The 26,642-nt window shown below is 41.7% G+C and overlaps 2 protein-coding genes across 2 annotated transcripts in view; one reads left to right on the top strand and one right to left on the bottom strand.

Moving 5' to 3' along the window:
• The window catches only part of lrig1 (leucine-rich repeats and immunoglobulin-like domains 1), a 33,536-nt gene extending 26,046 nt beyond the window's left edge, over positions 1–7,490 (top strand). The window contains exons 11-18 of the mRNA XM_083533468.1: positions 318–389; positions 562–725; positions 1,308–1,631; positions 2,370–2,651; positions 3,742–4,176; positions 4,255–4,386; positions 4,568–4,801; positions 5,649–7,490. Coding sequence (XP_083389594.1) covers positions 318–389; positions 562–725; positions 1,308–1,631; positions 2,370–2,651; positions 3,742–4,176; positions 4,255–4,386; positions 4,568–4,801; positions 5,649–5,821 — 1,816 coding nt within the window. The 3' untranslated portion in view covers positions 5,822–7,490. The remainder of the gene's footprint in view (positions 1–317; positions 390–561; positions 726–1,307; positions 1,632–2,369; positions 2,652–3,741; positions 4,177–4,254; positions 4,387–4,567; positions 4,802–5,648) is intronic.
• A 2,714-nt stretch (positions 7,491–10,204) lies between these two features.
• Positions 10,205–26,642, bottom strand: part of slc25a26 (solute carrier family 25 member 26) — a 39,278-nt gene continuing 22,840 nt past the window's right edge. Inside the window, exons 6-10 of the mRNA XM_083533489.1 lie at positions 22,282–22,326; positions 18,635–18,704; positions 17,762–17,826; positions 14,686–14,759; positions 10,205–11,326 (exon numbers count right to left, since the gene is read on the bottom strand). Coding sequence (XP_083389615.1) covers positions 11,230–11,326; positions 14,686–14,759; positions 17,762–17,826; positions 18,635–18,704; positions 22,282–22,326 — 351 coding nt within the window. The 3' untranslated portion in view covers positions 10,205–11,229. The remainder of the gene's footprint in view (positions 11,327–14,685; positions 14,760–17,761; positions 17,827–18,634; positions 18,705–22,281; positions 22,327–26,642) is intronic.

Below are 26,642 nucleotides of genomic sequence, written 5' to 3' on the forward strand. Positions count from 1 at the left end.
GTGTGTGTGTGTGTGTGTGTGTGTGTGTGTGTGTGTGTGTGTGTGCGGCCAGCTGCTTGGTGTATCACTCCAGCCAGCTTTAGCCTTTTTCTCCCTTTTTGCGAAACGAACATTTTGTCAAAGAAATGGAATTTAGTTTTGGAGAAGTAGCTTGAGGGTACAGACGTAGCAAAATACCGGCTTCTTTTTCCCTAAGCTAAAGTAAACCTTTTTACAAATACAAGCTGGCATACATGTGTATATGAGACTAAGAGAATGTGTGTATACAGTGTGTACATTGGGGATGCTCCAAAATCATCTTTGTCATGTCTGAACAGAAACCTGGGCGGAAATGCCATCCTTTCAATTCTACCAGATGCCTTCAACAACATGAAGAACCTCCACACACTGTGAGTCTCAGACGTCCTGCAAATATAATGGCACACACACACACACACACACAAGCTTCTGACTCATGACAGCTATGCCTGTTTTTTTTTTTTTTTTCTTCAAAACTTGAATTTGAGTTACTGTTTAAACAGTCATACTCAGTCTTTTCAAAATCTCGCTTTGTGTCTACAGCGAGATCTTGAGCGATAGTTTCCTGTGCGATTGCCAGCTGCACTGGTTTCCTGAGTGGGTGGTGGCGCGAGAGCTCCAGGCTGGCGTCCACGCCACGTGCGCACACCCCGAAAGCCTGAACGGTACCAGCATCTTCCAGGCTCCAACACAGAGCTTCGTTTGTGGTGGGCATCATTACATGTTCTGTTCGATTACATACTCCTGTCCTGATGGAGTTAATTGCCTGGATTAGGTGTGTTAGGTTTGGGTTTGGACCAGTCTCTATAGAGGGTTTGATCCGACACGATTTGACATTCATGGAAATACAGGGCTGATTGTTAGGAACTAAGCCTGCGTATTTCCAATTAGGAGGAACAGCTTACGCCCCAATGACACAATTTTAGTTAATAAATTCTTACCTGAGATTACATATTTACGTCAGAGGGACAGAATGTCTCAAGACAAATGGGACATTGGAATCTCTCATTAAAGTATTAACGGTTGCCCCTAAAAATCATTGAATTTTGCACAAATAATTTGCTTGTGGATCAAACTGGCAAACTCATATCTTTCCAAGGAAAGCTGATGTAATAAACATTTGCATACAAGCATGTGATAGGCTCTCATATTTATTGAAATCATAACTCTTATTATATATGACAATTATGTCAGAAAAAAAATGACAAAAACAACTTCTACAATTCATGTTTGCATAACAAATTAGGTTTGCTGACATGTTAATGACCACACCCGTTTTTCCTACACAGATGACCTGCCCAAACCTCAAATCACGGTTCACCCCGCACCCACGGCCGGAGTGTTAGGGAAGGACGTACGTTTAACGTGCACAGCGGTAAGCAGCAGCAGCTCGGCCATGACCTTTACTTGGAGGAAAGACCAGGAGCCACTGCCACATGCCCACGTCGAGAACTTCGCCCACTCCTCCTCCAGAGACGGGGCAGGAATCATGGAGTACACAACCGTCCTGCATTTGCACAACGTCAAGTTCGAGGACGAAGGACGCTACCAGTGCGTCATCTCCAATAACTTTGGCTCCACCTACTCCAGCAAAGCACGCCTCAGCATAAGTGGTAGGTTTTGACTTTACTACACAGCTCAGTGTATAAAAGGTCTTGTTTTTTTTTTTTATGATACCAGGCATTGGCACTGCTCTTGCCCTTGTACCAAAATTAGCTACTAGGTAACTTACTCTATATATCAAACATGATGAACTTTAACCCAAGAACTGGCCCAAAAATCAACCACCAGAATAATGACCAGTTTCCCCAAACCATACAATTTGTCCCATACTGGTGTCCAAAAAAAAGCACAATTCCACTTTTCTAGTGACACAAGTTCCTGTTGTTATGGGGGGACAAATGGCCCAGAGTGAAACAAAACATGAATGCGCTCTTTAAAAAATAAAATCAAGCAGTGCGTGTTGCCAAATGTTCCTGTTTCAGATCACTTAATCCCAATAGCATTTGGGAATTATTGGCTAAATTAAGAAGCAGACCAGGACTTACTGAGCTTCAGGACAGAAATGTGATTAGTGGCCCTCCTTTCTCCCTCCTTCTTTTCCTGACCGCTCCGTCCAAGCACATTTGGAACAAATTGATTCAGCGCCAATGCTGCACAGACTCTGACTCCATTACTCAGCCTGTCCGCCAGTCCACCAGATGCAAATTGATTGTATTTGGAGATTTTATTCTATTTATTGATTTTTTCCATGGTTTTGTGTTTAACCTGTTTCCCAAATCCAACTGAATTAGTCAGGAATTAACTTGACCGTGGCTAATTTACTGCTTCCCCCTCTCACACACACACAGTGCTGCCATCATTTGTGAAGACCCCACGTGACCTCACTATCCGAGCTGGCGCGAAGGCTCGTCTGGAGTGCGCGGCGAAAGGTTACCCGTCTCCGCAGGTTGCCTGGCAGAAAGACGGGGGCACAGATTTCCCGGCAGCCCGCGAGCGGCGCATGGAGGTGATGCCCGATGACGACGTGTTTTTCATAATGCACGTGAAGCCAGAGGACATGGGTGTGTACAGCTGCACGGCCAAAAACACAGCAGGCATGATCTCCGCCAACGTCACGCTCACAGTGCTGGGTAAGAGTTGGGGTTTACCCTGAACACTACACTAAGATTTCTGTTGGGTTCAGTTGAAAGACTGAGAGAAAGTCCGTTTGAGTTTTGGGAAAGTTCTGCTAGGTTTGGACACTGCAAGTAAGTGCTGCTATTGTTAGACATTGTAGAAAAGTCCTCTTGGGTTTGGTTTAGAAATCCTTTTGCGCTTAGTTTTTAAACAAAAGGTCATTTTGGGATTCGAATGCTGCTGGGGGGTTTGGCAAAGCCCAGATCACCTAATTTGCAAGAAAGAATGTTTTTAGTTTTGGTCTGGCTGGTGCAGCTGTGGCCTTGATTTTTTGGGGTCAGAGGTGAAAGGCCATAGGAGGTCGCAGAGAGGCTGGGGACAAGACAGAGGGCTTAAGCAGTGGGATATGAGAAGCTTTTTCTCAGGCCCGAGTTCAACTCGGGTACTGCTGCATAAACAGTCTCGGATTATGCACGTGTTGGCTACAAAATAATTACCGCCTTACAAAACTACCTGCAGGAGGCATATTCCTACATTTCGACACAAAGCCAAATCAGATACTACACTGGGTTGATGTTGTTGTAATCTTTTCTTTGGAAAATAATATGCAATTAGAGTTTTTAATGCTCCAAGTCTAAACAGAAGCTTTATATTTATTCAACAATCTATCATTCATATTGGGATTTCCATCTGCAAGTTGTAACAAAATACAAACAATGCCTTCATCTTTCTACCTAAGAAGGGGGATCAGTAAGCAAGTATGTTTGCAAGAATTAGGGTGTGTTTCCAAGAACTAGGTCTGATGGTTTGGTATTCTAGGAAACAATTTAGTTCCTGGTCAGGAACTGCTGAGGTGAAGCTTGCCTTATTGAATGTTGACATAGCTAACAAGTAACAACTAAAGCTTGTTGTATGTACTAGGTGGTGTACCTCTTGAACAATTTTTACTTTGTGTGTGTGTGTGTGTGTGTGCTGCTTTTTCCATGGCTTCAAAATGAAGATATTTGCATAATCCTCACCGCCCTTCTTTGTACGTTTTGTATTTGTGTTTAATTTCTCAAATATTGGAATTAAAATCTCACCGGTCCCATTTGCTCCTGTCAGAGATGCCCCACCTGCTGCAGGGAATGGAGGACCGCAGTGTGGTGCTGGGCGAGGCGGTGGCACTGCAGTGCAAGGCTATGGGGAGCCCCCCTCCCCGTATCACATGGTTGCGTGGCGGCGAGCCGCTGCAGCCAACCGAGCGTCACCACTTTACACACGCCAACCAGCTTTTGGTGATCAGCACCTCCACATTGGAGGATGCTGGCCGCTACACTTGCGTCATGTCCAACCCTTTGGGCACCGAGCGCGCCCAGTGCAGTCTGACTGTAATCCAGCGACCCGGTGCCAACTGCCATCTGCACGCAGGCTCTGGCGCAGTCACCATAGGCATCGTTGTGATCGCCGTGGTGACGAGCGTTGTAGCGACCTCTTTGGTGTGGGTGTGCATCATCTATCAGACGAGGAAGAAGAGTGAAGAGTGCAGCGTCAACACAGGTGTGCATTGCTACAAATACTTTACGACTTCTTTACTGTCCAGGAAGTGGAGATGCTAATGTTTTTACTTGTCCCCAGATGAGACCATTGTTCCTCCTGATGTCCCGAGCTACCTGTCCTCACAGGGGACACTGTCTGAGAGGCAGGACGTGTGCATAAGAATAGAGTCCAGTGGAGGATCCCAGCCTAGTGGCCACACACACAGCAATGGCAAGCCTTCTTTAATGCACATTAAAATGTAACGTGGACGTCCTTAGGACGATTGTAAGAGTACGAGGGAATTTATGCTACTAGTGGAGGTTTTAGTGGTGCCTCTTTGTCTTGGGCTACAATAAATCTATCCATTGGGTCTTGCTTGCGAAATAATCACTTCCTTTCTTCACCATTTTAGGGGGTTTTGATGTTCCAGTCCTTTGTACTGACTGCATGGAAAACAGTAGCAGTTACACAAGGCCATCAGACTACCACTGCCAGGGCATTACAACTCCTTCAGGCACAGAGTTCCAGCAGATTCAGTTTCCGTCGTCCTTTGGTAGCCATATACCGGGCGAGGGGCACTGCAACGGCACGCCGAACGGAATCCGGAAGGAGGCGGAGTCGCACAAGAAAGACGACGAGAGGAAAGGTGAGAGCGAGAAAATGAGCGGTAGAATTTTGTTGCCCCTATATCTAAGTGTCATACTTTTTAACTGAGTTTGATTCATTGGGTACCGCTCACGGCTCGTAAATCAAGCAAAATCCTTGTCGTCCATCATCGCCCGATAAAGGAACCCTCTGTCCTGTCATCAGACGGGTGGAATGATTTGGTTTGGCTTGGTTTAATTAACACAGAGAGTGCGCACAGCACATTCCATGGCCCCAGGGGCGAGCGAGGGAAAAGGTGGGAGTCGAAAGGAGAGTTCGACTCAGTTCTGCTTTGGCTCTTATATAAATGGACAAATTTGAGTGGTGTATTAAACAGATGTCAATTTTTCATATATAGAAATATGCTTTGACATTAAATATGTTCAGAACAGTTTGAGAACTATCCTAGTGGGTGTGGTGTTATACTTGAATCCCTCAGCACTGGAGCAGAACCGAACATTGCTAGCAGGGAGAATCGGGATTCTTTATCTGCCAATACTGTACAATTCTCATAATTGTAATGTGTATGCTTTCTAGTGTAGCTTCAGCTGACTAGGTTGCTTAGACTGTTTTTATGCATACAGACAAATTTGACAAACTTTTGGGGGGACTAGCAACAGTCATGTGACCCCCTCAGGGTACCCAAAGGGAAATCATAAATGAAGACAATTACTAGGTAGTCTTGTGTTTTACTGTAGCCACAAAAACATCATGAACTTAATTATAAAGCAATCATGGATTTGGATTCCCTGGAGCTTTGAATCCGGAATGAACTTTTTGCAACTTGATTACTGCTTTGTGACAAAATTCAATTGATCTGCAAAATTTTATTATTCCCCCCCCCTCAGGATCTGTGGCCAGCGAGACGGGAAAGTCATTTTCAAGTGAGATCCACCATCGGCCGCTAAAGCCGACCTCTGTTCCCTCCCCCTGCACAGACACCAAGCTCAAAAAGACTCTATTACCCAATGGGCACACACACTTGAGTGAAACCACCCCCCTCCGGCGGGCTAGTGACTAGCACCTCGTGGAATACCGAGCAAAAAAAAAAAAAAAAAGACTTTGTATCGGTATTGCTATTTTTGTATCCTGTTTGCACTGTGAACTGCTACCTCAAACCGAGGGGGCGCACCTGGAGCTTGTCCTGCGTCTGATCGCGGAGTCTAGGCGTCCGGATTTGAAGGCGAGGCTTGAACGGGGGGGCATTTTGTGTCCCAGTCCGAGCGTTACATCTGTACATAGTGTTAAAATCCTCCTTAGGGAGGCTTCGTTCACCGCTGCAAAAAAAAAGAATGATGATAAGTGACTTGCATTTGAAGCATGTTAATGTAGGGGATATTGTATGATATAACAGAGTGCTATAATGTTGGACTTTCAATTGTACATAAGAGTTTTCATATATATATATATATATATATATATATATATATATATATATATATATATATATATATATATATATATATATATTATTAATATTAATATTATATAACTTTTACAAAGAGTATTTGAATCTATTCTGTGCATGGTCCGATCAGAGTGATGCTATTTTTCCTATCTTTTTATAAACCTCCCAGCCCTGGTGCCTTACAGCATGAACAAAAAATTCTGTGAGTCGGTCATCTGTCTCTCAGGGCGAGACGCTTCTTCTTTTGTGAAATGGGAATGTTTTTCTGCACTTGAAATTAAGATAAACACTACAATCTCCAGCTACGACTTTGCGATACGATTCATACTCGCTGGACTTGAACAGAGGAAACAGTTCAGGCCTAGCACGGTACAATAAGATTAAGGGTGGGTGAAGAAACTGCAAAATTAGCACTTTTGGTTAGTAAGTATAATGAGATTTAATGCAATTCTCAAGACGTGTAGGAAGGTTGAAATTTTCACACTAAATGCAGAAATCAAATCGTAATGGATTCAACTGTGATTATCATCATTTGCCCAGCCTTAAAATGTAGGAAAAGATTTAGAAAAGATTCAGTTCTTCCATTTCCTGAAGGTACCAAATGTTAGCAATTGCCAGTGGTACAAAGAAACGGTACTATTCGGGTTTATATTTAAATCTACACCATTGAGGGAACTCGTGTATGAGGACCTCTGCAGAAAAGAAAGTGTGGCATTGCTAGAAATTTCTTAGCGTAAGACAAAAGGGATAAATGATCAACAAGCAAAGGGCATCATTATCTGTGTTAGCTAGCTTTCAGGAGACTTTTTTTTTTTTGCAATGTCTACACATAGGGAATGGCCAGTATCTTCAGTAAACACCATTAGATAATGCTACGTCAACGTTCCTAAACGCCTCATTAGCTAATGCTAACTCTAGCCTTTTTAAACCAAATAATAGATACTAAGCAAATAACTTAAATCTGTGAGGCGTTTTTTTTTTTCCTCCTACACAGAAACCAATTGTTTGTTAGAAGAGCTAGCTACAATATGTTACTGCAATTCTGTCACTCTGTTACACAACTAACTGTTTTTATTCAGCTAGGTTTTAGCTAACCAGCTAATTCGGAATGAAGAGAGGAACATCATGTTTTTCTTCCTCAGAAAAGGTTTTTAACCTGCTAATGTCCACAGCTTAAGCAACATAGCCGACTTCTTCACCTTCCTTTCAGATTAATTTATTGAATTGAACTCGTGTGGCTGTACATTTGCAACGCTGACAAACAAAAGAAAAAAAAGAAAAAGTTGACGTGTGGCAAGTTGACATGTCTATTAAAAATTCTTGATCTTTGACTATTGTCTGAATTTTGTTAATGTTTATGCCATAATAAGTTTGATTTACTATTGATAACTTGTATTAATTGGTTTACATACACTAAGGGATTAAACACCTGACTAGAGTGCTGGTAGATTGAAGAATTTCAACAACAAGGTGGGATGAAGTGAAGTTAACCCCCTGAGGTAAATTATTTACCAGTCACACAATATCTTATTGTGTTTTATTCCTTAAACTATAGCAGATTTTTCCCTTTAATGTTCTTAAAAATCTCATCACAGGTACATTGTGGAACATCGCTTTTTCTTCCTTGAAGTATAAAATACAAAAAAAATGCAACTTGTCATGTTACAGAAAAACTCCAAAGTCTAAATACTTTCCCATATGGAAATATAAATATCTATATATAAAGAGGTTGCACGTTTTTACTTTTGTGTTGGTTGCAAATATTAACACTGGAGACTCCTTTCAAAAAATTTTAATTGAATTAAATCCACCCGCAGTTACCACAGAAACAACCCAAACAAAAAAAAACACCAGTGCATTATTATAAATCCATGAATTTGAGTGACAATTACTGAAAAATGTTTCAACACCCTGTGACCAATTGAGAATTTAGCATCAACTTACCATACTTTAGCAGAGTAAATATTCAGCCCCTGAAAGATTCAATCAAGCATTAGCATAAAAAGAGTGCAGATCTACTGAATATCCTCACAGTTGTAAATCGGCAGTAGGCGCAAAGCTACATGCTAAGTAACGGTGCTAATTACAGCTGTAACAATATTCAGTCGGAACAACAATGATAAATAAACATAGATGACATGGTAAAAAAAAACAATATCACTTTTATTTGGTGTATTTTTGCTCTGCTAGGGAAAATAGATAGATCCTGCTACACTTGATTTGTAGCTAGATAACCTAGGTAGGAGTTTAAAATAACTCACTGTTAAGGGGACTAGTGACAGTCATGTGATCACTCAGGATAGAACTGTCCACTTTACACCCGAAGGGAAAGCATAGATGAAGTAATTGGACAATTAGCGGTTAGTCATGCATTTTTCTGTATCCACAAACCAACGTCCACCTAATTATAAAGCAATTGCTCATTCGGATTTCTTGGCGCTTACCTCCAGAATGAGCACTTTGCAAATAGATGACTGCTTTGTGACAATATTGTTTAATTGAATTCCTATATTGTTCTTGTCCCCTAGCAAACCTGGAAAAGTCATCTCCAAGCAGAATCTGGTTCATCTTCACAGTGTCTTTTGACTTCCAAGTCTGTATGTAGTACAAATATGACTCAACTTTAGTTCTACCACTCGAGTTAGCGGCGCTAACAAACCACTTTAGCATTACAGTACTTTCTAACCATCTTTTAACCAGAGACACATGGACCAATTTAAACACCAGGTGTAAACACAGTTAGGCATAACCTAAATGACCATGAAAGGCCAAGAAAACGTATGACTCGTAGGATAAAGCAAGGTTCTCGAGCCTCAGCCGCTCAGCTCAGCTCGTTTCTGCTCAAGTCGTCGAGCGCTCACGTAAGCAAACATTAAGCCTGATCTCAGTTCCGCTGCACTGAGAACATTTGCCCTCTATCAGGATTTCACATTAGTCAATGTTTAAACTGAACCAATGCGCATGTAGATACAGTGCGCTCGTGTTTTGTTTGCTAGTACGAGCTATGATCAAACAAGTAATGGCACTAAGTAATGCCGCGGTCGTTGATAATTCGGTTCAGCGAATGTTTGCGTTGTTTTTTTTCCCTATTCATTTTGCGCGCTCGAGTTGTTTTTAAATAGAAATGCACTTACCATGTTTTGACAGTTTTCCCAAGGCGGGGACATATGCAGCAGAAATTACAGTTGGTTTTTTTTGTTTGTTTTTAAATCCATTTTTTTCAGAATTCGACAGTAATATAGCATATTTCATATTACTACATGACTCCAATAGCTAGCTTTGGTTTAATTCTACTCTGACATTCACACCTGTGGGCTCACCTGTCAGTTTCTCTCTCCACATCAAGATTCCCACTTGTATTCTTCTGCCTCATAAAACTAGCTCCAGCATGCTAGTCTCATATATATTTCACTGATACTCTCATAAATCAGTCCTGGAAATCACTTGTCTTTATGTTCACTGCTAATAAGCAAACAAGCAAGTCTAGACTCAAGACTTGGGCTCTGTAAAGTGAGCACCTGCACAAGTTCTTTCTATTGATTCCCAAATGTGTCCCGAGATACGGTTGTTGTCTGATATGTATGCCCTTCACAGCAACCTTTACAGCTTAGTTTGTTTTGCAACTCTCTTTCTTTGAGAAACTGGGTGCAGCAAAGTTGTATTCAGACCATTCTTCAGAACCGGAGGCTCCAATTAGCTTAGTTCTCCAATTTGCTAGCACTGGTCCAATGCAAAATGACCTGTTGGCGCTTTTCCGAGAAGGACGTCAATCATACTATAAAATGGCCCTAGTGTTTAAAAATATCCCTAGACAAGTTTTCATCTGGTCCTTATGAAGGGTTGTTTTTCAGCAGTCAAGTCTGCGTAAGTCACAGATGTAATAGTTACATAATTGTGGCATAAAATAAAGCATAAAAAAAAGCCATGTGACTGTTTTGGTTCAAATTTGAGAAATGGATTCAAGCTAAATAGATTGTGAACAGGTAGCTTGTGGCATTTTATTTTATTTTCATACTGTTTGATATCAACAAGTATTAACTGTTAGGCAAATCTTGGCTGCTACTTCAAACAAGTGCTTTTTCTTCAACAGGATTTGTGAATGAAATTTCAGACCCATATCACAACATATACAACACACACATACAAAATTCACTGGTAGAAACTGGCTTAAACCAATTCCTAAATTAATTTTTTTTAAAGCCAGGTATCACTAAACTGGCATTTCCCCATAGCTGGAAATATAAAGTCCGGCAAAGTCACATCTACAACTGGAAAACTTCAGAGAATTCTGCATGATAAACAAGTGAATTAAATGTATAATGGAGCACCGATGTGAATTTTCATAGGGTGGAATCTCAGTGACTTTTCATTACCTGCTAAATATTTGACAGTAGAGTTATGAAGTAATAAAGACTCTTTGCTGTGATCAATAAGTCAATAATTACATGAAACACTGATTATAGCTCTCAAAATTTCACACAAAGGTTTAATTTAAGAACTCAAATCCAAGACAATGCACAACCTCACCAAAGACATAGTTGATTGGTGATATATCCCACAAGTATTTAAAAATACTTGCAACAATGTGACCTATAAGGCTTCATTTTGGACAGAGAAACCCCAGGAAAGGTACTATAGCGATTGATAAATGGGATCAGGACTTTTACACTATAGTTGGAATGCAGTTGTAGTACAGTTTAATTACACTGGAGTCATAGTGCACATAAAAACATAAAACATTTTTAGTATAAAAATCTTTTATCAACTCATTATGTACAACACCAGCACACTTTCAGGGCAAATCTGACCATCGAGGCAGCGATGTTTGACAAATATCCACGTCGTAATTTCGTAGTTAAAATCGATATGCTGTGAATTCCAAGGTACCCTAGATCCCTGGTAAGTCCTCGAGTGCCAGGTGTGGCTGTACAAACCCTTTATCCTGGTAAATTTGGTCAGGATCAGGTTTAAGCTCAGATTTACGAGTCATTTTCTGACAGCAGACGTCGAGGCCGAAAGTCTCACAGGAGCATGCGATGCACTTTCTCGTAAGCTCCGAGGAAGATGAAACCGCCCACGCTGATGAAAGTCGTCCTGGGGATGCTACCGGCGAAGAGCCTGCGGAGGAGTTGAAAAGGAAAAGATGAAAGTCGAGGCTGTGATACAATTACACCTTCCTCAAGAGGTCAAGTAATGTGGAACTAACAAGTCGTTCATTTATTAGTCTTTTTGCGACCTGCTGCACTCAGAGGTCAGGGTCGGGGGGAGGTCAGGGTGGATCCGGAGCCTATTGCAGGAACACTGGGCAAGAGGTCAGAAATACACCAAGTCAGTTTCACACACATTCACACCTAGAGACAATGTAGAGAATTGCCAATGTCTCTACAAGCATGCTTTAAGTAAGCCTGGAGGAAAACCAATATAAAAAGCAGACTTTAACCTGGAGACAAGAGAGAGTTGGCGACCCTGCAGCTTTGAGGCATCACCACTAGTCACCACTTTCTTTTGGGTAGCAAGAACCAGTCATTTACAATTTTATTTACCAGTTTAACATGACCAGACTTGCTCCTTGCACATATCAGATGTTTTGTAAAGCTTCTTTATGATATTTGCAATGGCCGATGGCGGTTGTGTTGGAAGCTAAAGAGTCGACCAGGGAGGAATGTGCACCGTTGATTTTGGAGGATGCAGCACGCCATGAAAGTGCATCCGTCCCCCCTCGGGGGTCTTTTCCATGCAGCTGCTTTTGGTATTAGCGCTGGTCCTCAGGGCCTCTCCGCATGACAGATAGCCAGATGACATTTACACGTCACTCAAGCATGCAGCCACCCCCGCCTCTCGCTGACACTTATTGTCTTTCTCATCCACCGTCTTTTTCTTTATCTTTGTATACTGAACCCTTTTTTACTGGACTCAAACCTCATCCACAAGCCTGTCTGAAAATGTGTGCTTTGGGCCCAGAGATTTGGAGCCACCTGTTGGGGATGAGCAAGGTCAGAAAGCAGGCCACGAGGCAGTTTACGAGTCTCGATTTAGCACAGGGGTCATGAGTGACCCTGGCGTGCCCACTAATACATCAGTTTTGTCAACTGCAAAGCTCTACAAGGTGCCAAGCATGGCAGCTATCTCTCAGCTATCCCAGCCATTTACAGAATCCTGCATGCGTCCGCCAGGATCGCATGTTTGCGAGCCTCCGATGTGCTTGCGTTGGCTTATTAGCAGACGAGACCATCTTGGAATACATTAGGGAGGGGGGGGTGTACATGCGTAGGGTCTACAAGCTGCCATGGAAAGGACTTGCCTTTTTGAGTCTGTGTTGATAAAATGGAGACTATAAAAGCTCTCCAGAAACTGAACCTCCAACTAATACCACCAGGTCAGATAGCATGTGAAAACTTCCCGCCAACTGGAAAGACACGGATTCCAAGTAGACCACGACGACAGCGAAAGACCCCTGGACTCAAAACATTGTGTCAAGTAAAAAGCCATGAGGTCACGTGGGATTTAAGGGATCTTACAAGCAGCCGGCCTTCTTATAATGTTTAATATTTCTTTTAATTACTATTAGACATGCCCTTTCGTTTGGTTTCGGGGCTGCTTGGCGGGAGGTTAAGTGAGTCAGAGTTCTCGACTTTCACATTTCCTGCACCTGCTTACTGATTCAAACCGACGTCATCACATCCAGTTATGAGTTAGCATATCTAATCAGGACCTATATTAATGACTATATAACTATTCAGCATTTCCCACAGAGCCCTGGACCTGAGCCGAGCCATGACTTAAAAATCGTTTCAGACATTTCTGTTGAGAATGTACACGATTTTGTTTTAAGTAAAGGTCCAAGCTGAAGATTCTACTCGGCTCAAGCAACAAATCTGGTCTATGCAGTTTTTACCTCGTCTCTGGGGGTCATACCATCAAGAGTTCTACATCTGTACCTTTAGTATGTGTCATTTAAACTATAATACGGTATAATTACATACATAAGAACTACCTTTTAATTAAATACTACTGATGTATATTTGATGATTTCACCACATGCATTCAGGTAAAAGATACAATTTTGAAAAGTCATACTCTTGACAATTCCAAACTATGAACATGGAGAAGTAAACTTTTTAGTCCTGTGGCAAAGCAACTCAGCACATGGTTATCATCTGTTTCATTTTCATTCCTCAGACTGTTTCAAGACTTTATTTTCAGAACTTTAGAGTCTTGGGTCCTACTTTGGCAACAGATTATCTGTATTTTTCCCCAAAACAAAAAAATGGCTGCCTTTCAATTCTGAATCGTGTGCAATAGGACTACATGGTTTTTCAGAGCGACAATGTAATGGAAGGATAACCGTAGAAACAAAACAATAAACCCATCAGAAACGAGCGTCAATTACCTCATGTAAGGAAAATATTGCAAGAAAATACCCTCTCAACAATTGCATTGTAATTACACTGAACTCGGTGTTGTAAAATAGCACCAGTGAGTCAACATATAGAGTCTAAATGAACTGTAATCCTTTTTGACATGTTTAAGACAGTATCTGCTGGCAAACCTTTTGACAATTATGGGTACAGTGAAACATCTGGTGCCCCAGGGTCGTGCATGATGCACATCTCATCCACATTACAGGGAAGATAAAAGACTAAAAATTCGATATGAAGTGATGCAGAGGCATGTACAGAAAATTAAATGCCTTATGATGTCATCACAAACCTACGTCGCGATCAATATAGCGGGCTTCCCGACATTCCAAGTGCTAAAAGTAGTCGATCAGACCACTGAGTAATAGCTACGGCAAGACCTTTCGAAATCCTGAGAACGGGGAACGTTAACGAGGTCTTAGAGTGTGACTGTTCCCGAAGGGTGCAGTCAGGAGCTCAACCTGGAGCGCTAGGGGGCGGGGCTAAACATATGGAAGCACTCTATGGCTTGAGTCGACTGCAAAGGGAGCCATTACCATAATTACAGCTTTGAAGCCGGTCAATTTGTACAAGGCACTCAGCTGCAGGAGGGCCTGCGCTCTTCCACCGAGTATCTGTCGAAGCCACTTTGCCTCCACCAGTGTTCTGGTGTTGTTCAAAAGTTCTTTTTTCCAGAGCGTGTGTGTATCGGTATTACAAGGGGAGAGAAAGGTTTAAGATTTTTTCATCTTTACTCATCAGCTCCATCAGATATAGATTAAGTCAAGGACGAAAAGAACGGAACAAACCAAGACTAAAGGTTCTCATTTGCAGGGAACGTCGAAGCCCTCCGTTAGAGGGGAAACAGGCATGGACATTTTCACATACCTATCTACTGGAAATGTTGCTAATGCCTTCCTGTCCACAGGCTCTTAAAGGGAGAGCAGGGAGACAAATTATTGAATAAATATGAGGCCGCAAATGAATGAATCGTTGTCGTTGGACAGTCCTGCTCAGTTTAGAAGGCGAAGTTCTGCAAGTGCCCGTCTTGGCAGGCGTGTATGCATGGCTCGTACTCACCCAAACACACCTCGACACTTCCACACCTCGTACAGAACTAGAGGGATGTTTCCACTGGCTGTAGAAGAACCAGCCTGTGACAGAAGAGACAGCGAGAAAGCATGTATGATCCATGTTCTCTGCGCTCCTACACATAAACACACTCGGGCCAAGTGCTCGATCCGGCACAAGAACCCTCTTTCATTCCAGCAAAAGTGAAAAATTCCAGTTAAGAGGGTAAACAGAAGTAGCCAGACCAATCACCTTCCTTTCCTTCTTTTCACACTCCGTTCTGCCCTTAAGTACTGTGATGGGGCGCAGGTGCAACACGACATGAACCGACAATTTAGAGAACATTTAACACACTGCAGTGTTTATACACGAAAAATACTTTTATTCTTTACATAATTTGGATCAGATAAAATGTGCAGAATTCGCCTCTTTTATAGCAACGGTATGCAAACTGGGGGAAGGAGGGGGATCACACCCTTTTCCCTCAAATCACAGTAGTACCATTTTAGGTTTTAACTGGCGTTCAGGTCAAATATTACACTTAAAGATGCAATATTTATATACCTCTATATTTATATTAGATTTTTATATATATATATATATATATATATATATATATATATATATATATATATATATATATATATATATATGTGTATATGTGTGTGTGTGTATATATATATATATATATATATATATATATATATATATATATATATATATATATATATATATATATATATACACACACATACATATACACACACACACACACACACACACACACACACACACACACAGTATCTCACAAAAGTGAGTACACCCCTCAATTTTCAGGATTAATTTTAGTATCTTCTCTAGGGACAATACTATAGAAATGAAATTGGATATATTTTAGAATAATCGATATGCAGCTTGAATAGCAGTACAGATTTACTGTCCTCTAAAAATAACTCAACATACAGTCATTATTGTCTAAATAACTGGCAACTAAAGTGAGTACACCCTCAGTGAACTTGTCAAAACTTTGTCCAGTGTGTCAATATTGTGTGTGAGCACCATTGTTATCCAGCACTGCTTCAATCCCCCAGGGAATGGAATTCACCAGAGCTGCACAGGTTGTTGCTGGGATCCTTTTCCCTTGTAGGATCCCCGACAGGTGCTCAATAGGGTTCAGGTTGGGAGACATACTCGTCCATTCAATCATCTTCAGCTTCAGCAAGGCAGTTGTGATCTTGGCGGTGTGTTTGGGGTCGTTATTATGTTGGAAAGACTTGCTGCAGTGTGTGGCGTATGATCTCGGCGCTGACAATCGGAAACTTCCGCTTCTGCAACTTCGAAATAAATGCTGCAGCACTCATGCGTCTGTTTTTGAACCTGATGCACAGCACGAGGACGCATCTTCTTTAACGGACCCTTGCGAGGTCTGTTCCGAGTGGAACCCGTTTCGGAAAACCTCTGTATGACCCTGACCACTGTAAATCAGTTTCAGGGTGTTACGGATCTTCTTACAGATTCGGCATCTTTATGGAGAGCAACAATTCTAATGCTCAAACCTTCAGAGAGTCTTTACCACGAGGTGCCGTGATGAACATCCAGTGGTCAGTATGAGAGAATTGGACTCAAAGCACCAAATTTTAACTGCTCTAATACACGATACACAAATTTGAAAGGTTCTGTCAAGGACATGTTGCTTTGCACGGTTACACAACATACAGCTGTTATCACTTAGGGTGTACTCAGTTTTGTTGCCAGTGATTTAGACAATTGGGGCTGAATGTTGAGTCGTTTATAGAGGACTACTATACAAACTGCACATTGACTACTCTAAAATATTTCCAAGTTTCATTTCTATAGTATTGTCCCTTATATATATTAGTTTTTGAAGAGTTTTGAATTTTTTTGAAGGTAGCAGCGTATGCTCCGCTCTCCACTCACGAACCGCCGCTCTTCTATGCACTCGCATGCATATATACAGTTTATAAAGTACTGTTAATTGTTTTGTTTTTTTGCTTAATTATGCACTATAATTTGTTTAATTATTAGGAAACTGCAGTATACTGATCACCATTCTATAAGACATATATACATTCTATATACACACACACACACACACACACACACACACACACACACACACACACACTGTATATTCATACATATACACATTTATTTATAGAATTTGGTCATAAATTGTGAAAACTTTCAACACTTGATTTTTAAACAGATGTTATGATCAGCCAGCATGAGGAAATCCAGCTGTAGTCATATTAGTATATAGGAGCACCATAGGGATTAACTGATAATCTGCTGCTGTTGTTTATGAAAAAACCCCAACTGATTTCTCCACTGTGTAATCCCTATCCTGTAATTATATTAACCTACATTTTTTTAACTTTCCCCCGCAGTTCCTCTAGTTCAGATAATGAGTTTGGCCCGGTGTTGAAGGTGTTTAAGCGTCAGCCCCCTAAGCTGCTCAAACAGAGTGGACGTTCAGGCCTGAAACTGCTCTGGTCTCTCCATGCTGCAGGAATATCAGCCATGAATACACAAAGCTCTGTCTGCTTTCAGTCTCGGAAGGCGCAGGAGAGAGCGAGACGAAGTGTGTGCGTCACTCGAGTCCTTGGCTAATCCGAGTTCTTTTTTGTCTCGCAAGGCTTCTTTTACTCGCTGAGCATCTGTTCGTGGTTTGTCTACATTAGGGATTTTTTGTTTGTTCACCTTTCCTCCCCGTCTGGCAGGCATCGGCGGACTTGAACAACCGGCGTATTTTTTCGTTAGTGCTCAGAGCATTTCTTACCTCGCGCTGCTTTAACGACATTAAGCTGTCATAGGACGCTACAGGTCTCGAGCTTTTCTTTATGCTTTTCCAACGAGTTTGTTTTCCATTCGGAAAAGCTTTTCTGCTCAGTAAAAAGGTTTCGGTTAATGTAGACTTCGTGTCATCTTGAACCAGTCTAGCCGTATTGCTCTGATCCCCTGCTTTCTTTGCAGAACTGATGTTTTTTGTTTTTCGCACCACCCCCTTTTGAACACTATGAGCTGTCATACAACCATGCCACCATTCAATTCCCTGTACTCATACCTTAGCCAGCATTATTCTCGTCTTAGCCACATCCAGAGGGGTCGTAACATAGGCTGCTATGCCACCTAAAAAAACAAAACAAAAAAAACCAAACAATTAATTCACTATAAAGTCCAAAGTGATTCTCTTTCCCTCCCTCCCTCCCTCCCTCGCACGCACGCACGCACGCACGCACGCACGCACGCACGCACGCACGCACGCACGCACGCACACCCCCACCCACCCACCCATCCATCCATCCATCCATCCATCCATCCATCCATCCATCCATCCCCAGGCTTTTGAACTTTCACCCTCTACAATATATTTAGGAACACCGACCCAAACATCGGTACATGTCACATCTGCGTACAGATGTTGGGTTCATTATATTTCCTATACTGTACATTCCCATAGTGAAGCAGATGGTTTACATCTTTTCAGCTTCTTTCCTCTTTCGCTTCATCTGGAGTAGTGAAACGGGATTGTTCGTCAAAGCGGTCAAAGACAACATGGAGAATGTAACATGCGAGCGCACGTGCGTGCACACGAACACGTGCACGGACACACACGCGCACACAGAGTTCTCAGGCCAAACTCAAACTCCAGGTGGAGTGGCAAGCAGCCACGCTTTTTCTCCTTCGGGTAAAATGTTCTTCCATTTTCCTTTCTCTCTCTCTCTCTCTCTCTCTCTCTCTCTCTCTCTCTCTCTCTTTATTCCTCTATGCTCGTTCTCTCTTCATTTCACAATGTCTAGGTGCTTCTTGTCATCGTGACCTATGTGGAATTCATAAGGAATGAAGCAGGGTGAAGCCTCTGCACTCCTGACCTTGGCTTAGCTGCTTCTCTCTTTCTCTTTCTCTAACTATTGGAGATGAGGCTAATCCCACACACCTGCAACAGCTCCACACACTGCAGCTTGCCAAGAGTCCAGCCGTTCCCCCTGCCTCCTCCGCCACAGAGTCTAGAGAGAGAAAGAGGGAGAGAGAACGAGAGCAAGAGAGAGAAAATCAAGGATTACTGCAGCTAATACATGCAGAAAAATCTCAAAAAAAAAGTTAAAGCCCATGGGTTTGCAGGGGCGATGGGAACCAGACAGAGAAACCATCTTTACATGCAGAACGCTGAGGTCATCTCCTCATTTTCCCAGGAAGACGGAGAGAGAGAGAGAGAGAGAGAGAGAGAGAGAGAGAGAGAGAGAGAGAGAGAGAGAGAGAGAGCGAGAGAGAGAGAGAGAGCAACAAAAGACAGGGAAACTATAGTAAAGACAGGATGTGTACTGGTATACAAAACAAAGATTCTGTGCATTTTTTTTTTACTTTTCAACAATGTGAAAATACTTTATTTTTAATACTGACAAATGTACAATTATTTGGGGACACGAGGGACAAGAAATGCTCCCTATCATTCCGATCAGCACCGTCATCCATCTCCTTCTCAGTCTCAACACTGGAGGGTGCAAGTAATCACGGTTAACATTTGCATAAGCGTCCTTCTCGGTTTGGATGATGGCGTGACGAAGCAGAACCTTCACAGGCGTTTTCAAGACCTTTATCTCGTTACAAAACAATTCCTTCCCTTAGAGGTATGGAGATTCATTTTCCATCCAAAAACCTGATCAGATCAGGAGGAAAGTTATGTTATGAAACGAAGCAATGTTTCAGACATTTTTGAGAAGACTGAATGTTTTACTGCTGCACAGGATCCTTACACTACATCTGTCTGTCTGTCTGTCCATCCATCCATCTAGCCATATATTTAGGTATCTATTAATTCATCTATCCATCCATCCATCCATCCATCCATCCATCCATCCATCCATCCATCCATCCATTCAGCTATTTATGTATGTTTTTATGTGTGTATATATATGTATATATGTATGTATCCTATTCTTCCACCCATCTATTTATCAATCCATTCATATGTCTATGTATCTAACAATTCATCCATCCATCCATCCATCCATCTATTTATTTATGTAAGTTGTAAATTTTCTGCTACAATAATATACAATCTTAGGGTCCAGCATGTTGCTATTCTTACTTTCACCACACGGTCTCCTCAGTGTTCTCGTGTGTGTGCACGCTAACAAGGTCGCAGTTACGCCGCAAAATAACACACTGGAATTCACCGAAGTTGTACCAGGGGAATAAAACACTTCGGGATGAGTGGGTGTCCAAAAAAACTCTGCTCGTCACCATCACCTGAGCGTGCAGTGATGAGGTCTGTATTTTACTCTGAAATGGTTCTGGAAGTGGAGACTTTTGGTTTGAACCCCAAGTAGGAAACATTTAGATTCATCTCAGCCGTACTTTTTCATAATAAAATGATTAGACACTACACCAGCAGTGGCACAGCAGGATTCTCCCACACGCCATGTAAAACCAGCAAAGAGGAAGCGATGTGCTCGGATAGACACATGTCATCCAGCTGGGGTGCTCTCACACACACACACACACACACACACACACACACACACACACACACACACACACACACACACACACACACACACACACACACACACACACACACACACAGTCTTTCAATCACAAAAGCGGTTTTTCAGATCTCACATTAGTTTTTAAACGAGAGCGCCAGGATGTGATCGTCATCTCTTCTAAAGCGCGAGGAAAACAAAAGCATCTCTGATATTCTCACTGGGTTTCTGTACTACTGTGTCACGCGCTCGTCCACGCTTCCTAAAGCCATGACGAGAAAAAAAAAAAAAAAAAAACGCATTATGGCTTATGACACTCGGCTTTAGCTGCTCCGTTCTCCACAGATGGCCGGGAAGGAATGAGAGAACGAGGGAATGTCTTTGAAAACGTGTCAAAGGGAGTCCAGTGAATGGCACGTCTGATTCCATTTGAGGGGGCGAACATTTCACACTCCACGCTTCGCTCCAGCTGTGAACACTATTGTCCTGCCGAGTGTCTTCTCTCCCCCTCTCTTTCTCTCTCTCTCTCTCTCTCTCCATTCCTCTCCTCCTCTCTTCTTCTTTCCACATATATACACACACGTTTACTCATGAATCCTGCGTGCATGTGAGAGCGAGAGCCTGGGATCCATGAGTGAAACAGCTGGAGTTGGTGATGACTGGTATTCAGAGATGCTTGAACCTTTTCGACAAAATCAGTACAGGTGAAAGTGAAGAACTCGCTCTCCTTTTAAAGTAGAAACCATTCCTTTTTTTTTTTTGTTCATAAATTAAAGTTAATAATGTGTTTCCCTTTTTTTCTTCTTCTTCCAAATCCTGCAATGAATTTTGTCTTTTATAAAAAAAAAGGTTAAAATCGCTCACATTTCCCTATTTATATAAAATTGCCATTAAATGACATTTCTTACTCTTTAAAATAAACACTTTGTCCTGCTCAGTGACTTTAAATTCGCTTTTAAAAGCATTTAAAACAAAAATGTATTTAAAAACGTGATGCCTCTCGCTTTCTCTCTATCCGTGCACTCGGCTCATCATTTTTATCCTCTATAATTTACTTATGTATTATTTTTATGCTATTTCTATTTAAGGGTAAAACATTCGGACTGAAAATCCGGCTTTGCTTTTAAAGATTTCTATGTATTCATATTGGCAACTCTGTACTGGTTTATTTGTAAAAAAAAAAAAAAAAAAAAGAACAAAAAATGAAAACCCCTTTTTCCATCCATCCATTCATGTATCTTTACATTTATGAATTTATCCTTAAATATAACTATCGATCTTCATCCATCCATGCATAGAAAATGTGTAGCTTTTCATCTATCCACCCATCCATCAATATATCTTTCTATCTGTCCATCCATACATCCATTTATCTATACTTCTTTCTATCATCTATGTGTCTATCCATCCATCCATCCTAGTATCTATTCATCTTTCCATCAATCCAATCTAAAAATCTTTGTCTGTATGTGTCTCTGTTTATCTCGCTCGTCTCTCCCTTCTCCTGCTCTCTATCTTTCCCTTTCCCCGTCTCCACAGTTTCTTCGCTGACTCTCCGTCCGGTGTCCTGTGTCTGTATGACTCAGTGTGTCCTGTGTTTAACACTCAAACAGGTGGTTTGGGGTTTCTTAGGCTTTTACAGTCTCTCTCTCTTTCTCTCTCCTCCTCTCGTTTACTCGTTTCTTCTCTTTTCTCGTTCCTCGGCCCCCAGGCCAAAACCGAGCTAATGGAATTCTGTGCTCTGGGCCCGGAGACTTGATGTCATCCTCCCGAGTGCTGGCCTTTTCAGAGAGGAACGACTTCACCGTGGCCCGGGCCAGACGATAGAGCAGAGACAGAGCGAGAAGGAGAAAACGAGGCCAGGGATTCGGGAGCTCGTAACCAATTATGGGTGCGCTTGATCACGGCGACAGAGTCGGCGAGACGAAAATTAATACCCCACCTGTGCGCATTAAACGTGACCTACTATAAACCGCCCATCTTTTTTATTAAGTGATAAATTACGTGATGCAATTAGAGCAGGAGAAGGTGACTAAGACAACAGGGGGAGAGATAAAGGATTAAGAAGAGAGAGAGAGAGAGAGAGAGAGATACATACCTTTAAATACTCCCAGAGAGGAAACTGCACTAAAGAGAATGGAATCTGAAACAGAATGAAAAATCTCTCCATCACAGAGCAAAACCAGACGTATTATATATATATTTATATAGATATATATATATTGTATCATGAATCTTCATCTAGATCTTCATATAAAAACCAGAATTGATTTAAATTGCCTTTTATTTCTGTAGAGTTTTTAACAACACACACTTCCACAAAGCAGCCCGTAATGATCTAAAAAGAACATGATTGAGATGCAGTGATGGACCAAAGAAACCTGAACATGTGACTGTAATAATAATTACACTGAAATAACCAACACCTAAAACCCACTTACAACGAGCAGAGCACACACACACAAACACACACACACACAGGCTTAGTACATATTTCCAAGTTTTCACCCAATAAATAGATAGATAGATAGATAGATAGATAGATAGATAGATAGATAGATAGATAGATAGATAGATAGACAGATAGACAGATAGACAGACAGACAGACAGACAGACAGACAGACAGACAGATAGATAGATAGATAGATAGATAGATAGATAGATAGATAGATAGATAGATAGATAGATAGATAGATAGGTGGAGTGAGTGAAATGCAGACTTGATTGATTTTAGACTTTTTAAAATCTCCTTCTTCGTGCTTAAGGAGTCACGTTTCCCAGCATGCATTTTGTCATTTTAGCAATAAACAAACACGTTCATTTCTTCTTTTTGTTTGTGTTACACAGCATTTATTTTACAATTTCAGCAATAAACAAACAAACTAAACAATTTCTGCCTAATTATTCTCCAAGTAAAAGTAAATTCCCTCTCTTATACACACACACACACACACACACACACACACACACACACACACACACACACACACACACACACACACACACACACAGCTGTAGTCAAGAGCTTAGTGGAATTTATTGGACAGATAATCTAATTCTGCTCTCTTTCACGGTAAACATCAGGCTGCTGGCTTCAGATTTGAGAAAGTAATCAGGATGAAGTTTAGAAACCTCACACACACACACACACACACACACACACACACACACACACACACACACACACACCAACAAATAAACCTATTAAAGAAGAATGAATAAGAGATGAGAAACAGAACTGAGGTCAGTGTGTGGACTGTATTAGCAAAGAGCGTCTGCCTGATGTGTCATTTCTGTAGCGCGCGCACACACACACACACACACACACACACACACACACACACACACACACACACACACACACACACACACACACACACACACACACACACACACACGCTCATGCAATGTGTATCATTTCCCGGTAAAAAAAAAAAAAAAAAGCAACGCTTTCATGAACACACACACACAGGTCTACAGTGACAAAAATGAACAGTGATAGAAGAACGGATACACACACGGCCGGAATGAAAAATTATGTGTGGTGTGTGTGTGTGTGTTTAAAAGAAGCTGTTAGACAGGCCGAGAGAGAGAGAGGAGGTTTTTGTGATTCACCACGGCTAGTGAATGGCAGCATATTTAACACACATGGTCAGAGATTACTGCCAGTATCAGCTCTCCATCAAAACACACACAGAGACACACACACACACACACACACCACAAAAATGAATTACCCACATTAATTACAAGCTATAAACAAACTAACGGTCAGGTTTTGCATTACATATGTCAGATATATATATATATATATATATATATATATATATATATATATATATATATATATATATACATACACACACACATATACATACATACATACAAACAGACTGGCAGACAGACATACTGACAGACATGGACAGAGATTAAAAACATTGTGTGTGTGTGTGTGTGTGTGTGTGTGTGTGTGTGTGTGTGTGTGTGTGTGTGTGTGTGTGTGTGTATAGGAGAGAAATAGAAAAAATTAAAAAGTTGACAGTGAGACTGTTATTGTGTGTGATTGTCAGGTACTTTATCATTGGGAGATAAGGATGGCCCTGTGCCTGCCTCTGTGTGTGTGTGTGTGTGTGTGTGTGTGTGTGTGAGAGAGAGAGAGTCCCAAATGGGCCACTAAGGAGTGTATTAGTATTCTGGAGCTCCTTGTCCTGTCACATGCCCCTAGCTGCTCTCATGGCATCTGGACAAACAGATGTCAAAACACGTTTAAGTCGAGCGGACCGCAGCTACAGTCCGCGTGCAATTTAACAAATGACTTTAATAGGTCAGAGCGCGCAGGCTGCATACTGATGCTGCTCGCAGTCCTGATTCATTCACTCCGGCTCTTTTTGGCAGAATCGCAGCCAAAATCTAAGACCTCGAATCAATAAAATAGCCATCGTTTTCATTTTTCCAAAATCCCTCCAAAAGACAGCAAACACCCGAACTGAGTTTAATAAGCATCAGGGATAATATTAGGGTTCAGTATAAGGCAGCGCAGGGAAACGGGAAATTTTGAAACCCTAAAGCGTCGGATATTGTTCTGGAACCGATACAACCTTCTTTCAGACCACCTGCCATTAGTTATAACGGCGCAGCGGAGGGCTGCGATCGCTGTAAAAGTCTTTCACACTGGTGATGGTGTGAGTGCTGTGCAAAGGGAATTTCAGTGTCATTAATAGTACAGACGTCACGATTAAAACACAATTTCGAAGAAACAGGGTAGGGTCCGAACGGCCAGAGAATATCAAGGCCCTTTGTCATGGTCCCATTTCTCAAATGTAGTGTTTCCCTTGACAACTGAACAGCCACCTGTTTTTTTTTTCCACAGGATACCCTCCACGACCACCACGTCAAGACTCCCTGAATAAAAGACCACTATAAAGTGCACATGAAGTGGATTTGGATGGAACAGACAGCTTTCTTTTTTTACAGCATAAGGCACTGCGTATGAGTCTGGACCTCCCTGGTCAACAGCTGTGGGTTTTTAACAACCGAGACACACACACGCAAAAGAATTTCTTTTCAAAATACGAGAGCTCATAACTGACAAGAAAGCAAGACGGAGTGAAAGGAAAAAGGAAAAAAAAAAAAGGCAGAAACGCTGAGCTAGACAAAGTGAAAGGGGGGGCGGGGGGGTGTAATTATTTTTCATTATTTTCCATAATTATATTTTGCTCCGTCTGAAAGAACGAGTCGAATCCGTGCCATTGGCGATGAAGCTAACGGTGGAAAAAAAAAAAAAAAAAAAACGACCGGAATGAAAGAATGAAAAGATAATTCCACATTGCTGAAAAATCATCTTTACAAAGTCGAATCTGGATAAGACGTTATTTTGGAAATTCGATGTCACACTGCACTCTGAAGGAAAGCGTACGTCGTGTGGCCGCGGTGGTTTGAGGATGAAGCCGCAAACGCGAACAGGAAGGCCGCAAGCAGGGCGCGAGGGCTGAGCCACACGTGTGCGTGGGTGGGTTTATTCAAAGAGTGCCATGGCCAGGAAACCCACAGATTAATGTCTAATCCCAATTTTATGGCCTGCTAAATGGTCCTCCGAGCCGTCTGCTCCGCAGCGTTGTCTGGGACCCGACATGGCGTCCGTGTGAAACTATTTATGGGCAAATTCTGCCTGGTTCCGACGCAAGAAGTTAATATTGATGGGCTTTCAACACTTTCAAAAGACACGGTCCCAAGTTACAAACAAAACGTGTGTATAAATCGCCCCGTACTGATTCGTTTTCAGTAACCGCATGCCCGTGAGCGCTTTAGGCTTCACGCTTTCGTTTATTTAAACATCTGGTTTAGAGCTTGCTAAGCCGCAGAACTGAGAAGTTCAGAATTGAAAAGGACCTCATATCTGCTCCTGGGATTTGAATTTAAAACCGTAAGTTTCAAAAGAACCCTAACCAATGAGATACTGAGCAACTCAAGAACGATGAAGATAAATCTGGATTGTAATTAATATTAACAGCCACAGCGGCTCATACACAGATGAGGATGGGTTTCCCTTTTTTGAATCTGGTTCCTCTCAAGGTGTCGTCTTCATACCACCTCAGCAAGTTTTTCCTTTCCACAGTCGCCACTGGCTGACTCATCACGGATCACCTTATAAGGTACTAAACGTTCCAACATTAGAACCTCTTTGCTTTAGGACAGTGTCCATTGTTTGTTTGTTGAATCATTGGATCAAGGTGGGTATGATGAATTTTGACTAAAGGTATGTGTTCAGTAGTTATATGGAGGCCTTCAATTTCACGTTCCGTAGGTATTCTAGTATTTTCTTCGATGACACATTTTGGATTCCTGACATACGTAAAGGTCGTATTTGATACCAGGAACCAGACTCGAAAGGGAAACCCATCCTCATTTGGGTGATATCAAGAGTGTGTTTATAAATCAGAAAAACAATACAAAACACG

The sequence above is a fragment of the Silurus aristotelis genome (assembly GCF_946808225.1).
Source record: "Silurus aristotelis genome assembly, chromosome: 28".
Classification (NCBI taxonomy): domain Eukaryota; kingdom Metazoa; phylum Chordata; class Actinopteri; order Siluriformes; family Siluridae; genus Silurus; species Silurus aristotelis.